The 15,453-nt window shown below is 44.5% G+C and overlaps 3 protein-coding genes and 1 long non-coding RNA gene across 5 annotated transcripts in view; 3 read left to right on the forward strand and 1 right to left on the reverse strand.

Annotated features, from left to right (window-relative positions):
• The window catches only part of cryl1 (crystallin, lambda 1), a 10,135-nt gene extending 8,590 nt beyond the window's left edge, over nucleotides 1-1,545 (forward strand). For both annotated transcript variants that reach the window (XM_052082365.1, XM_052082364.1), the window contains exons 8-9: nucleotides 621-727; nucleotides 1,294-1,545. In XM_052082365.1, coding sequence (XP_051938325.1) covers nucleotides 621-727; nucleotides 1,294-1,395 — 209 coding nt within the window. In that variant the 3' untranslated portion in view covers nucleotides 1,396-1,545. The remainder of the gene's footprint in view (nucleotides 1-620; nucleotides 728-1,293) is intronic.
• A 1,508-nt stretch (nucleotides 1,546-3,053) lies between these two features.
• Nucleotides 3,054-5,117, forward strand: gjb8 (gap junction protein beta 8). Its single transcript, XM_052082366.1, has one exon. The coding sequence runs from the start codon at nucleotides 3,275-3,277 to the stop codon at nucleotides 4,085-4,087; it is 813 nt and encodes a 270-aa protein (XP_051938326.1). The 5' UTR covers nucleotides 3,054-3,274; the 3' UTR covers nucleotides 4,088-5,117.
• A 127-nt stretch (nucleotides 5,118-5,244) lies between these two features.
• On the reverse strand, nucleotides 5,245-14,539 carry LOC127611671 (uncharacterized). The gene is made up of 2 exons (XR_007965416.1): nucleotides 13,253-14,539; nucleotides 5,245-5,419 (listed from the first exon to the last, which is right to left on the reverse strand). It is a non-coding gene; the product is annotated as an uncharacterized LOC127611671 (long non-coding RNA).
• On the forward strand, nucleotides 6,274-11,884 carry gja3 (gap junction protein, alpha 3). Its single transcript, XM_052082363.1, has 4 exons — nucleotides 6,274-6,353; nucleotides 6,774-6,832; nucleotides 9,082-9,482; nucleotides 10,313-11,884. Exons 3-4 carry the CDS (start codon nucleotides 9,117-9,119, stop codon nucleotides 11,294-11,296), a joined length of 1,350 nt encoding a protein of 449 aa, XP_051938323.1. The 5' UTR covers nucleotides 6,274-6,353; nucleotides 6,774-6,832; nucleotides 9,082-9,116; the 3' UTR covers nucleotides 11,297-11,884.
• Nucleotides 14,540-15,453: the final 914 nt, after the last annotated feature.

Here is a 15,453-nt window from a genome sequence, read left to right on the forward strand (position 1 = left end):
CTTGTCCCATTTTTTTTCGACTGCATTTTTGGAAGGTTTGACCAATATTTGAATCGTTCGAAATGCTCCGATGGAACTCGGTCAAAATGTCTTTGAGGGTTGCGTGGTTATGGCTCTGTCAACAGCAACAAAAGAACCGACGAATCTTTACGACGTTACATCTCACCGTCGCTTGTCAGAGAGACGTTGGAAAATTCTACATCGGGTCGATGATTGTCAAGCAGCCACATTTGCTGGTGTATTAATGGTTAACGGATTTATTGAAGCGCCACATGAATCATTTGCCAAAGCAAAATGTCCGCTGCCTTTGTCATGAGGAAATGGTTAAACAGCAATCAATGATCTGAGTTTCGCTTTTAACACGAGTAAAAGTCGTTTTGCGCGAGTGAGGCTCAATTCTCAGTCGCCGTTTTGCATTTTCATCAATGAAAAAAGAGCAGCAATATAGCGCCGGGCATCTCACGTTGGCGCTTTTTGTAGAGCTCACGCAAACGAACATTGACGAACATCTCCGATAACCATTTCATGACAACGAATGCGCTCACCTCGTCATCGTGTGGCATTCACGTGGCGTTCGGCCATGTCGGTGGTCGTCCTCTGATCCGAACGTTCTTCCGCAGGTCTTGGAGACTACATGAAGCGTTACGGCGAAGGCATCCAAAGACTTCTGAGGTCCTTCGGGCCCGTCCCAGACTTCTTTGCTGAGGATGCCGAGACCGTCGTTAGCGTACGTATCCACAAAGACAACGGGAAGCCACTTTTTAATCCCGAAATTCTATCGTAGCTCTTCGCACTGCACTTATTATCGACATCACGTGTCCATAAAAGCTACCTGTATGCATAAACAAGAATAAATGATCAGTATCTGATTAACTGAAGATATTATGATGAACAAAATCACTTAAGGGGGCGGCCCGGTAGTCCAGTGGTTAGCACGTCGGCTTCACAGTGCAGAGGTACCGGGTTCGATTCCAGCTCCGGCCTCCCTGTGTGGAGTTTGCATGTTCTCCCCGGGTCTGCGTGGGTTTTCTCCGGGTGCTCCGGTTTCCTCCCACATTCCAAAAATATGCCGCGGCAGGCTGATTGAACACTCTAAATGGTCCCTAGGTGTGAGTGTGAGTGTGAATGGTTGTTCGTTTCTGTGTGCCCTGCGATTGGCTGGCAACCGATTCAGGGTGTCCCCCGCCTACTGCCCGAAGACAGCTGGGATAGGCTCCAGCACCCCCCGCGACCCTAGTGAGGATCAAGCGGCTCGGAAGATGAATGAATGAAAAATCACTTAATTCATTTTAGGAGATGTGCAAGCTGATCCCCAACGATGAGCGACACCTGTCGGCCCGGCGGGAGCGGCGAGACCGGTTCCTTATGGACCTGGCCCGCCTCAAAGACCACTGAAGACATCGGGACCACGTCAACATACCACTCGGATCAATTTTACTGATAGCAATCGCGTTTTTTTTAACGGACGACTGAACACGACTATGACTTCAAACAACAGTCGGGAACGGCTGTTTGATTCGTGACATGAATAAACTTTGATCATTTGATTGCGTGGCACAGTTCTTTGAGCACTACAACAGGAGCGGCGTCGCGGCTGGTCCAAACGACTCAAAGTAGGCAATCTGGGGTTTCCACGGCAACCGCTCATGTTATTACTACTCGGCAGTGTAGCGATCATATGATTTTAAAGCTCTTACTCGAAGGTCCAATGATTGCACACTGTGCTTCGTTGACTGGACATCTCCAATTGATCGGTTAATTGATTACGAGGGGGTGTGTCCATCACAGTGTGTCATCGCCGGAGCGGTGGCTGTTTGTCGAACTGATTGAAATCGTTTCCTGAATCCCAGGAAAGGCGCCGTCATGAGTGTTGCACTTATTTGCTATGACATCATCCACCCGTTTGCATCTACACACTTTGAGGTTCTTTGAATGCAACGTACTGAGAATGAATGAGTTCAAGTCCGTTTTCTTTTGGGCAAACCGAACTTGTTTTCGTGAACATTAATTTAGTTGTCAATAACATTTATGTTTTGGGGAAGCAGAAAAATCAAAAATCTTTTGAGTCTTCGACAACCAACACGTGTGTGTTTAGGGTTGAAATATTCGAGGCAATTAAAATTTGGACAAACTCAACCAAATTTTGGAAAACAATGTCGTTAGTCTTTAACAAGGCACACTTTCATTTTGGTAAACGGTAAAAAGAATTCATAACCTTAATGTTAAGGTTATTCTGAGAGTATTCAATGAACATTTTGATGAAGACATTTAAGTCTCTAAAGACCATCGTGTTTTTTTTTATCATTGATGATATCGGTGCAAAACAGTTTTTTTTAAACCAAAATATTTTTGGAAAAATTCATTTTGGATCAGGAAAAATAAAATATATACTCTGTTGTGTATAAGACTGGGTTGAAAAATCCAGCTTCTCAGAGTCTTTACTGGACACACTAGTGTGTGTGTGTGTGCGCGTGTGTGTGTGTGTGTGTGTGTGTGTGTGTGGCCCCACCCCTCCCTTTTTCAAGTTGATGTGTTTGAGAAGTTCCATGCGTCTTTGCTCAGTGTGTCCTCTCAGCTTTATCCTCTCGTTTTTGCTCCTGCAGAGTTTTACATTTAGTTGAATTCAGTTTATTTTTTACACATGCTTTAAGTCAAAGGACTACTTTTTTTTTCATGGAAAATTGACCCTTACTTGATTTTTTTTTTTTTTGGGAGGGGGGGACTCTTTCGTACAAACAGGTGAGATAACAGATTTCCATCTACATACAAATAAACGCGTACCACCTATGCAACACAGATACCATATATTTGTATTTTTAGGTTCCATACTGCAAGTAATGGTTAAGCGTACGTGAAAATAGTTATGCTCAAAATGTGCTCGTGTCTGCTCAAAGCTAAATTTGAAAACAAACAAGTGGCTGCAGCGTCCATTGGTGATTAAAAAAAAAAAAGATTGGTTCACTTCTCCTATCCCGTGTAAATCCGTTTCAAATCCAAGCGGCGACTCAATTCCAAATGCGCATCCTCGCCTCCACGTCCAACAGCACCAGCGCAGACCGGTCCACGTAGACTATGGGCCTAAAAGGTCTGCTTCAAACCAAATATGGACGTTTTCCTGTGCATTTTGGGGAATTTTTGGCAGGTCTTCTCATGACAGACAAGCCGACCAGGTTTCTAAAGTGAAACCGGCCTCAAATTTCAAAATATCCTGGGCGCTGTGTGACTTTGCCGTCGGTTGTTTTTCAAAGCTCCTTTGCCGCTCCCGCAGGCCATCATGTCATGGGGCGCCCTTTACGCCCAGCTGGGCGGAGTCAACAAGCACTCGACCAGCCTGGGCAAGATCTGGCTGTCGGTGCTGTTCATCTTCCGCATCACCATCCTGGTGCTGGCGGCCGAAAGCGTGTGGGGCGACGAGCAGTCCGACTTCACGTGCAACACGCAGCAGCCCGGCTGCAAGAACGTGTGCTACGACCACTTCTTCCCCGTGTCGCACATCCGCTTGTGGTGCCTCCAGCTCATCTTCGTGTCCACGCCGGCCCTGCTGGTGGCCATGCATGTGGCCTACCGCAAGCGCGGCGACAAGCGCTCCATGCTGGCGTCCAACGGCACCGAGAAGCCCAGCGACGTGGACATGGAGACGCTCAAACGACGGCGGCTTCCCATCACCGGCACGCTTTGGTGGACGTACACGTGCAGCCTCTTCTTCCGGCTGGTCTTCGAGGGCGGCTTCATGTACGCGCTCTACTTCGTCTACGACGGCTTCCGGATGCCGCGGCTGGTCAAGTGCGAGCAGTGGCCATGCCCCAACAAGGTGGACTGCTTCATCTCGCGGCCCACCGAGAAGACCATCTTCACCATCTTCATGGTGGCCTCCTCCACCATCTGCATGGTGCTCAACGTGGCCGAGTTGGGCTACCTCGTGAGCAAGGCGCTGATGCGCTGCACCGGCCGCCGTCGAAACAGGAGATTGTCGTACAACCACAAGGAGACCGTCACGCGGGACGGCAGCGCCTTGCAGAACAAGAAGAACGAGCTGCTGCTCTCCGCACCTTCCTCGGACTCCTCCATGCGCAAGACCGTGTGCTGAATGAGAGCGCCGGAACCCAACACGACACCGGAACGCCGTGTCTCTACTGATCGTGAGCCTATGTCTGGTCTCGATTGCAGAAAAACAATCTATGTTCACACGAAGGAGATATTTGTCAAGGGAAATGGTAGTTTCCCATGAAAATGCCGTATGCGTCCAAAATCACAAAAATCAGACCAGGAAACAAATTTTGCAGTATTCCCTTTTTTTTTTTTACATTGTAGTGCAATGTTTGTCCACAAATATGCAAAGGTACACCACAAAACCTTGCCTCAAAAACTATGCATCGTCACAAAAAGGATATATTTGTCCAAATAAAATGCAACATTTCACAATTAAGACACTCCAACATTTTCTACAAAGTATTCTTTGCTTTCTTTTCACAAAAGTCCAAGATGCAAAAGGCTGATCCATCAGGTCCATAAAGTCTTGCCATGGAAAAACTACATTTGTTTACAAAAAGGCACAAAGGACCCTAAAAAAGGGTATTGTCTTGTATATGCGAATGCCCCAAAAGAACAACAGAGTGGTGTTCCTCAGGGAAGCATTTGAGGTCCACTCGTTTTCCTTGCAAGAACAAAAGGTCCCAATACTTTTGACCACACTGTCTAAAAAGTTTAATGGTCTTTCTGTTTGGATCCAAAGTATTTGAACGCCTGTTTTGTGCAAGGAAAGCTGCAGCTGTGTTTTAATTTTGCTCAGTTAGTTCAAAAGATAGAAGCTAGAAACAAAAGAACAGGAAAGACTTAAGAGTGTCATGTGACTTTAGATTGTTTTTTTTTAATTTATTAACTCCGCCGTGATGATGTTTATTTTGTGGTAAAGCTGTGTTTTTCTTGATTTTTGACCAAGTCGCTACACTGACATCTAGTGAGTCTGTGATCTTTTTCACACTGTGTTGCTTATTTACTCACTTTTCAGCTTGTTTTTTTTTTTGCAGCATTTTTGTGATCCAAAAGTGTTGATTGAGCCCCTCATGTTTTTAATATTAAATAGCTGCTTAAAATGGAATAAACATGACAAACACTAACATCAGAGCCTGTATTTGTCTCGCTGGGTCAAACTGCGACCATCAAAAACAAGATAGAAGGGAGATGTTTTAAGTCAAAGTAAAAATTATGTGCAATGCAGTTAAAAAACACCCCCCCCCCCCGCCATTATTAACATGTATTAGGCTCCGAGGTGTGCTGGGAAGAAAAAGCAAACAAAAAGTGAAACTACTCACCCTTTGAAGACAACTTCGTACTGGGGCAGGAAGAGGAAAGAGGTCTTTGCAAAGTGATACTGCCCTCTCGTGGTCATTATAGGCACTGCTGGAATTCCGTAGGTGCTCTGTAAAACAAAACTGTATGAAGACTCAAGCATTTAAGTTGTGTTTGTCAACATCAAATTGCTTGTTAAAGTTAGCAACATGCTAAGCTAACGTGCCAAAGCTTTACTTTGCGTGAGCGTGTTACTTGCGTGTTGTGTCGTATCACCTTTCAATGCTTGTCTTATTTTAGCGGCTGGCGGCACACTAATCGCAGCCGACTTGACACCTCCTACTCAATAACTCGAGGAACCTTGTCTTTGTCCTCCCCGCTCCCAAAATAAAAAACCCCACCGCACCCCCCCCCCCATGTGAAAAATCTGTTGGTTGGAGTGTGTGATCAATAATTACATGCATTATGTAATAATTGATGTCATAACATGCTCAACTTATAATGTATATGTAATATAGCTACTAGTTTGACATTTTTATACATTTAATTTTAAAATAAATATTTTATGAATTTCTATTTTGTGTATAATTCTGTATATACATAAAATTGCCACTGATGCCATCTGCGTGCAAACTTTGTATTGCTGATCATTTTCCTAATGCCTTTTGGGTGCACGAGAACTTTTTGGGGGTTGGGGTGGTTACACTGGGGGGGGGGGTCGTGGAAGCGGCAGCTTCACTCATTCACGGAATGACTGACAGTGCAAACGTGAACGGGGGCAGCTGGCTGACACCTGATCACCAAACTAAATAACAGCTTGTTTCCATTTTTTGGGGGGGGGGGGGCTTTTCTTTTTGGGTACCCTGGAGGAGGTCACAAAAAAAAAAAGACTTGCGAGCAGGGCCGTGCATAGACGGACGAGGGCGTGCTTTTTTTTCTCTCTCTCTGGGGTGGGAGGTGGGATTTTTTTGGGGGGGGGGCTGGCACTTCTCCCCCGGGGGCACCCCCAAAGGATGTGAGCTTTTGCCGTGCACTTTAAAGAACGGCCCTTCTGCTGTGTCAAGGTACGAGCACATCCATGCTTCCTTATTCGCACGCAACATATGGATTATGATCGTCTTTGAATAGGAATTATTTTGCTTTTATTAAGTTGCGTTTGGCGCGTATACAAAGCCAACAATGGTGCCCGCTCTCTCGTAGCCTCTGCTTTGTCACTTTTTGTGTGTGTCTGGGTGTGTGTGTGTGTGTGTTATATTTACTTTTTTGCTACTTTTTTAGAGCTCTTCCATGTTTTCAAATGAATTCTTCTCACAAGAATTGCACAGAAAATTTACAGGATTTAATGGAAGTCGATTAATTTGTGTGTGTGTGTGGGTAGGGGGGGGGGAGGCCTATGCTAGCCATGGAATGCCAGGAAATATTTTCTGATTTCGATTTTTTTTAGGTGGCATAATGTTGATATTCATCATTTATGCTTCTCGTAGGTGTGGAGACTAGCGAGGACTCCAGTCCATGGATTTATTAGCTTTAACACAACATTTTTGTAAGTTTACCCTTTTTTTTTCCTTTTTAATGTGTCTGTGGCATACGTTTTAGGAGATGTTCAAACTAAAAACATCCTTCATCACTCTGAATTGAATGATTGGCATGTTTTTCAATTATTTTGAAAGTTATCCAGGGGAATAGTCAACATTTATGACATTTAGGGACACAAACTATTTTTCCCCTGCATGATGAGCAATTATGGAATTAAATTTGGAAAGCACTGACTTTTTGTTGTTCCACATATATATATTAAATAGCTTTGATGTTTTATTCTTCTTGATTTTTGTGTGGGAATCATTTTTACAAGTTTGGATTTGTTTTTATAGCACTTGCTTCTTGCAATTTTCATGAAAAGTGTTCGTTTTTTTAAATTATTTTTTAAAATATGCATCCAATCGATTTGAACCTATTTGAATTTAAAAGAAAAAAAAGTGGAGACCACCAAAAGTGATGAAATTGCATCTTTGATCGTGCAAACTGAAACTGGATCATTAGTACCATTAATTGCTGAAGGGCCATCTTTTTGTGGGTTCTTTAATCATTATCGATGCTAATAATTACAATGAGGCATGTACAGTGGGCAGCCGGTTGAAAGGAGGGTGGTGTCACTATTTGTTCCTATCAGTGTGTGTATGTGTGTGCGCGTGTTTGTGTTTTCCAGCGTGATAATGTTGATCTCAGCACATGCCTGTTGGCCAGTGGAGCGAACAGGTGAGCGGGCGAGCAAGCATTACTCGCCATACAGAGAGAGAGAGAGAGAGAAAAAGAAAGAGAGACGGTTTAGTACAGTAGATGAAATGAGCAGCAGCCTCCACGCGTTGATGGTTTACTTTGAGACAATCGGAATAAACTCTGTGTGTGTCTTTGAAAACAACTTCAGTATTTTTTTAACCTTGAAAAAAACCCACAAACAAACCCCTAATTCAATTCTTCAAAAAAAAAAGAAAGTGCAAACTCTTAATGCCACCTCAAGTTCACCGTCAAATTAAACATAAAACAAAGAGAATTACATGACTATTCAAAACAACTGTACTACTTTGCCTTCTGCTAGCTATGTGCTAACACAATGCTACACAATACAATACAATACACTGACAAAGCCTTGGCGTGGTTTAAAACAAAGACAAAACAAAACAAAACAAAAAAAACAACAGCTGGACAAATAACGGTCATTGAGTGAGATTGTAAGATCTTATTGCTGTTCCCTTAGATCCAGAAGATAGAAGTTCAGTAGATGTTGTTGCTCATAAGATCCTAGATTGTAGGGATTTCAACGGTCATGTAGACCTATTGGAGTTAAAAAAAAAACAACCCCCCCATTTCTTAACAAATCTGAGGAAATGAGTTCCACTCCCATGGATTTAGAAGACTTCAATCTTCGACCTCTTTGTAGCTCATAAGATCCTAGACTGCAGTAGGTTTGCATGTCACACAGATGTATCGCTGGGAGAAACCATTTAGTTAAAATGTCATCACCATATTTAAGGAACCCGAGTTTTACTCCCATGGATCCAAAAGACCTCACATTAGGCTTGCGGAGGATGTGGTCCACAAATTTATTCTCAGTGTTGCGAAAGCCTTGATGGAGGTAAAAATTCTTTGGACCACGATCAAATTTCATCAACTTAGGTTGTAGGATCTTAATTTGTTTTCTTGCTCCAAAAGAGAAATCTTTGAGCTACTGTAATGCTTGACGGCAGTGTCTCTCGACAGATTTCAGAGGTGACAAAGTCTTGGCAGATAAAAATCCATTTGGACGAGTGTCAAACGTCATCCGATGAGGATCAAGGATCTTTTTTTGTTTCAGACGAGTGAACTTCCTTTAAGGTACAAAGGTCCTTGATTATTGTGGTCCACTATGGATTTTAAGGGTGACAAAGTCTTGGCAGGTGAAAAACCAGTCAGACTGTCAAAATTTCATCAAACGAGGTTGTAGGATCTTTTTGTTTTCCAGTTTTAGAAAATAAAAGTGGGCCTCCTTTTAGGTACGACGATGGTCTGATGACACAGGTGACAAAGCCTTGATGCGGGTAAATAAAATAAAACAAAACAAACCCAAAAAAACCCCCCATTCATACTAGGGTCCAATTTAAGTGAAAGTTACTCTTGGTTTTCAGTTCCAGACTGACGGTTGATCCCTTGTCTCTACTAAGCTCCTTAATGGTAATGTTCCATTCATTCGCAGGTGGCAAAGCCTCGCGAACATTTCAAGTTAACCGGTCTGTCCGTCTTCTGCCCCTCTTCCAGACACCACGTTGTCCACAGGCTGGCGATCTTGAAGGATGGGTGACTGGAGCTTTCTGGGGCGTCTGCTAGAGAACGCCCAGGAGCACTCCACGGTGATCGGCAAGGTGTGGCTGACAGTCTTGTTCATCTTCCGGATCCTGGTGCTGGGCGCCGCCGCCGAGGAGGTTTGGGGAGACGAGCAGTCCGACTTCACCTGCAACACGCAGCAGCCTGGCTGCGAGAACGTGTGCTACGACCAGGCCTTCCCCATCTCGCACATCCGCTTCTGGGTCCTGCAGATCATCTTCGTGTCCACGCCCACGCTCATCTACCTGGGACACGTTCTGCACATTGTCCGCATGGAGGAGAAGCGCAAGGAAAAGGAGGAGGAACTACGAAAAGCCAACAGATTCCAGGAAGAGGTGGGGGAGCTATAAATTAGGTTATCCACCTAATTTTAGGACTTTCGGACAAGAATCCTTCGAACTCGTGAGGTTTCAAGATCTTATTTTCAGTTGACTACTTGCCGAACTCTCTCGGGCACCAGGATCCTGATTTCAGAGGTGGCAAGAGAACAGTACCGTCAGATTGCATCAAATGAGGTTTTAGGATCTGATCTTGTTAAATCCTGGTTCCACGTGGTGAAAGTTGACCTTATATTCGATCTTGAATCTGAGGGGCTAGTGGGCCATTCGTTGATTTCACAGGTTGCAAGAGGTTAAAAACCTTTTGGACCACGGGGCACACTCAAGGGATGAGGGTTGGAGGGTTTTCTTTTGTTCACCTACTTCCAGATGATGAAAGTTGAACATCTTTTCTGTACCGTATGACCATCCTGGACGGTAGTAGTTGACTCTTGATTTTGCAGGCGACAAAGCTTTGGCAGGGGTAGAAACCATTAGGACTGAAGTTGTCCATTGTCCAATTCCAGATGGCTTAAGTCCCTTTTTCACACCATCCTTCTGGCAAAACCGGAGCGGCAGAGGCGTAGCGTACTGGTTTATGTTAGTACGGCTACCGAGTGCAAAGTGGCCGACAATCTAGGTTGCGATTGAGCAACTTAGTATGACTTGACTCATGACTTGGCTCAACCCCCCAAAAAAGGACACTACTACTAACTACTACTCCAGCTTGAAATTTCAAGTTTGAGACTTAGTGACTTGACCAAGTAATGACTCGATTTTTGCCATACTAACTTGGGACTTGAAGGTATGACTTGAGAAGTCTGGTTTATTCCTACCTCTGCTTCCAGGAGGAGAAGGAGATGCTGTTCAGGAGTGGCGACAGCAGTGGCGTGGACCGAGGCGGTGGCAAAAGGGTGAAGCCCCCCATTCGGGACGAGCACGGCAAAGTCCGCATCCGGGGGGCCCTGCTGCGCACTTATGTCTTCAACATCATCTTTAAGACCCTCTTCGAGGTGGGGTTCATCTTGGGGCAGTATTTCCTGTATGGCTTCCAGCTGCAGCCCTTGTACAAATGCGCCCGCTGGCCCTGCCCCAACACGGTGGACTGCTTCATCTCACGGCCCACGGAGAAGACCATCTTCATCATTTTCATGCTGGCGGTGGCCTGCGTTTCCCTTTTCCTCAATCTACTGGAGATCTACCACCTGGGTTGGAAGAAACTCAAGCAGGGCATGACCAACGGAGCCGCGTCGCAACAGGAGTCAATGCGGCGAACCGCCGGTACCAACGCCAGAGAGCCACAGTGCTCGGCCCTCAGGACCGCGAGCGGCTACCCCGGCAAGTACACGGACGTGACAGCCGGCAGCGCGGCCTTCCTGCCCCAGGCAGAGTTTAAGATGGACAACTTGCAGCAGGAGGAGGCCCTCCGCCAACACGGGCCCGCCGCCCACTACTACATCAGCAACAACAACAACCATCGGCTGGCCACACAGCAGAACTGGGCCAACAAGGCCACGGAGCAGCAGACTCGGGAGATGAAAACCACCTCCCCCACGCTCTCCTCCTCCTCTTCTTCTTCTTCTTCTTCCTCATCCAACCAGCAAACCGTGGTGGGCACAGCCCCCGGCGCCACCCCCAGTTCAACGGGTACCAGTCCCAGTGCCCGCAGCAGCCCAGGCTCCAAGGTCAACGAGTCGGATAATAGCCGCTTCACCACGACCACGGTGGAGATGCACAAGCCCCCCATGACTGCTGCACTGGACCCCCGGCGGCTGAGTAGGGCCAGCAAGAGCAGCAGCGTAAGGGCCAGACCCGATGACTTGGCGGTATGAGCCCCACTCTGGACCCGTGAATCCCCGGAAAATATAGCTTCCACAAACCAAAATGATACAGAAAGGTGGCGGTAGACTTCAGATGATGATTCAGTGACCAAGCCCCTTTTCACACCAAGTTTCCGAATTCACCCATCAGAGGCGTAACGATAGAGCGGGCATTTATAGAACCCACATGTGGGTTCATTTGGCACTTGCTGAGACCACAAAAGCTGACAAATTCATGGATCGACTTGGAGCCTGCGCCTTGACGTTTCGGTTCCATAATCCCTTTGTGCGCCAATGTGGTTCTGCATCTGATCCTACTTTATAAACGCTATGGGTACTTTTCACACGGGACAGAGACAACCCGGGAAAAAGCCAGCTTTGATGTTTCGTGTGAAAGGGACTGTGGACTCTTTCGGGGAAGATCTAGTTGCGTTTTTTCTTCTATTTGATGCACTTAATAGACTCCGGTGTGTGTGCCCGGTTTTAAACTGGTAACCACAACGCACTGCAGCGTCTAGTTGGCTTCATTCATGACCTTTCAAAGTGTTAAAAAAAACAACCAACAAATAATTTGTCAGTTCAGGATGGATTACAATACAAAATTTCAAAACAAAAAAAAATTAAATGCACTCAAGTTGGCTTCATTCACAATCTACCCATACACATACAAAAAATAAAAAATACTAACACAAATGAATTCCAGCCATGTAGGGAATTGGCTTCATTCATGACTTCCAGAAGTTCCAAATAAAATCTCCCAAAAAACTACACCATACATTTCTTTTTGAACGCATCATATTTGTGCTCAAAAACGACAAAACACCTCAATTTGAGATGGGAAAACCAAACCAAATGCGAACATTTTAAGGCCAAATCCTGTCAAGCTGCCTTTATCCACAACCAAATCAATACACTGAATTTTACTCACAGATGACATACTTGTCAGTTTGTAACAGGAAAAAAAAAATTGAAATTCTAACATTTTGCAATAAGAATAAAGCCAAGTGAACTCACAAAGTGCAAAAAAAAAAAGCCCAAAGCAAAACAAACAGCATTCGCACAAGACTTACGGCCGCAAACTGTCATTCGAGCATGACGACAAAAGCGCCATCTATCAAGCGCGATCACCAAAGCGCTATTTGTCAATCGCTATCATCTTCAGGGGCTTTTTCATAAAAAGATGGTACTGTATGCGTTCATTACTCTTTTTCATGTGGTGAAAATGAAAAAAAAAAAATATCTGAAAGTATTTTGCATTTTTTTTCCTTCCAGTTTACATTTTAGTAGTTGATTTGCACGTGTAGGAAGCAAAATGCTAACATTGCTAGACTGAGAGAGCGCGTCCTCTAAGGAACATAAAATCTTTTTTAAAAAATGTCTTAACATCTGCTCACACCGAAGGCAGAGTTTTAAAGAAATTTGAAAAGATTTAAAAAAAAAATTAAAAATAAAAAAGGTTATTTATCTTATGAAGACAAGAGAAGGATGTTGGTGTGTGTGCGTGCGTGTTGTGCGTGCGCGAAAGATCCTTTTGTAAAGTTGATGTAAATGTTCATTTACCTCAAATGTTTACAAAACTGTTACTAAATAAAACTTTTTTTGTACGGCAATTGTCTTGTTTTGTCTGCTCAAATGTCCACTAAAAGTATTTCATAGTTGTATATAATACATATGTAATAATGTAATATTTTCGGACGTAGCCGACAAGTGTTGGGGGGTGGAGTTTACAGTGACTGGCTTCCATGTAACATGTAACCCGCACACGGGTCCGGAGTGGGGGGGTGCAGTGGCTGCGGAGTGACGGGAGACGAGCTCGTCACCCGTCACTTGCCTCATGCGTGTCAATGCTTCACACGCCACATTGGGACTTTGCATTGCCTACTGGCAAATTTGACGCTGCTTGACAGCCATTAAAATATGTAAAATTTTATTTTACCACAACATTGGATCCAAAATTTCTTCACTTACGACAACTTGGTATGGTCAAGACGTTTCTCCCGCCCTCCGCCCCCAATTTTCACTTGAAATGGTGACCTGTAAAGACAATTTTGAAAATGGTCACTTAGCGATGACAACCCGGTCGAGACATGTTTGATCAAGAAAATGCGTTTTAACGGTTCAATTTTTAACACCACCAATCGCTACTTCACTCCGACGAGCAAGTATTCACATGACGGCCCATCTCGCCCGTGTTGAGGTTTGGAGGTTGTTCTGCACTCCTGGAAAAGTTTGTCACTGAAGTGTCCAGAGCAGAGCCAGGAGGTTATTTTTAGCCTTTAATCACCTAACAAATTCACACTCTGCCCACAGGACAAATACCTTACACCCCCTTCGCCCTCCCCCACACCCGCACAACCTTTGCATATTTCAGGGGGTGTGATGACTTTGTTCCTCTTGCGGTCTGGTCTGTTTTATGAACCAATCTTGTTTACAATACAGGAAACCCCATTTGAATAAAAGTGAGAAAAAAAAGGACTCGTCATCCCAAAGCCGTCTGGCCAGCATACATTTTCGGGTTTAAATAGATAAAATATGACTAATAGTGACAAAATGTAATTGTATGAATGAAGGCATTTCTATGGTGGCCCTGAAGTGCAAAAGACAACAGAACAGCAAATGGGATAGGGGAGCAAAAACAAACAGCATTTAAAAAACAAAAACAACAAAAAAAAACAATAAAAATATATTGGTAAACGCAAATAAAATATTGTTCATGTATGTCCACTGACGTAACATTGCTGTTAAGTCATTTGTGTTCACTGTCGTACTCCGGATGAGGAGTGGGGTGTACGCATTTGGGGGCTTGAAAAAGCTCTTTGGGGACACTGACAGGTCAAGCTAGGACGTGGGGGGTTCAAGCCCACAATGCACCAAGGCTGACCTGGACACACAAGCAGACTGTTGGTCACATGCGTGGCCAGGTATGCGATTGCTTTCCTCAGCTCAAATGTGTGTACATTCCGAAGTACTGGACATTTCCCGTTAACATCCAATTGGACATGGGAAAATCTAATCAGATGTAATAGAATTTAGCTTCTCAACTGATGTGATATCAATCAAACGACAATGTGTGGCAACGTGGGAACGGCTTTTCTCTGCTCAATTACTTATCTTCCGATGTATTAAACATTAGCAGCACAATTTGTCAATGACTATCATGTCAATCAAGAGACAAAAAAAATGAAAATTCAGAAGCGCGCACAACAGCGACGCCATTTCTCAACAGATGTGACGTCAATCAAAGGACGTTTTCAAAGAAAATAGCACTATATTATATATACAGGTATATATATATATTTTAAAAAGGTAGACATTGGTTTGGTTAAGTAATTCCCATATGCACATATGTAATATTCATGTGTTCGATGTGGTCATTTAAGGGGTGTGATCCCAAGAGTAACCGTGGGAAACTGGGGTCTGACACACCCCAAGAGTATTCTCATTTTGCATTTTTGTGTTTGACCACTTGGTATTTATTTCAAGTCTAATAAACAGCTGAAAGTGTGTCGCCCAACGTCTTCAACGGCCCACCCTCAGCCCTGTCGCCCAGCTCGGGGGGGCTGCCATACCGTCATTAAAGCGCCACATTGGTTAATATCACATGATCGAGGCCGGGTGGGCTGCCTATAGTCCGCCCCACCCCACCCCACCCGCAGCCCATGCTGAGTGCAGCACTTTCTTTGTGGCCCCTGAAAGGCTTGTGGATTGAGCCCGAACAATAAAAATGAATAGGACAAGTTCCTGGAGTCTGGCCAACTTTAGTCACCCTTTTTGGTACCTACAGCCATCCATATTTTGGAGGATTATGGAAATAAGTCACATTTCAAGGAGCCAGATGCCTTCAATTTGATCAAGTGAAGGCAACACAGCCAGACACCCCCTACCCACCTCCATCGTGCACCGAGGAGCTCGGGTTAGAGTTCAAAGTGCCAACACATCGCCCCACAACACTGGAGAGAAATGTGCAAAACAAGAAGCTGTGTTGCTCTAAGAGTGACTGTACAAATTTCAGAATTTGAGTTGAATATTTACATATTGCCCAAACGATGAATTAACAGGAGAGACGGACACTTCACTTAATTTGCCGATTGGCACCAGACGCCTGTGCAGTCATAAACATGTAAAAACCAAACGTGAAGGACCAGTTAGTTTCAGAATGACAAAACAAC

The sequence above is a fragment of the Hippocampus zosterae genome, chromosome 12 (assembly GCF_025434085.1).
Source record: "Hippocampus zosterae strain Florida chromosome 12, ASM2543408v3, whole genome shotgun sequence".
NCBI classification, from domain to species: domain Eukaryota; kingdom Metazoa; phylum Chordata; class Actinopteri; order Syngnathiformes; family Syngnathidae; genus Hippocampus; species Hippocampus zosterae.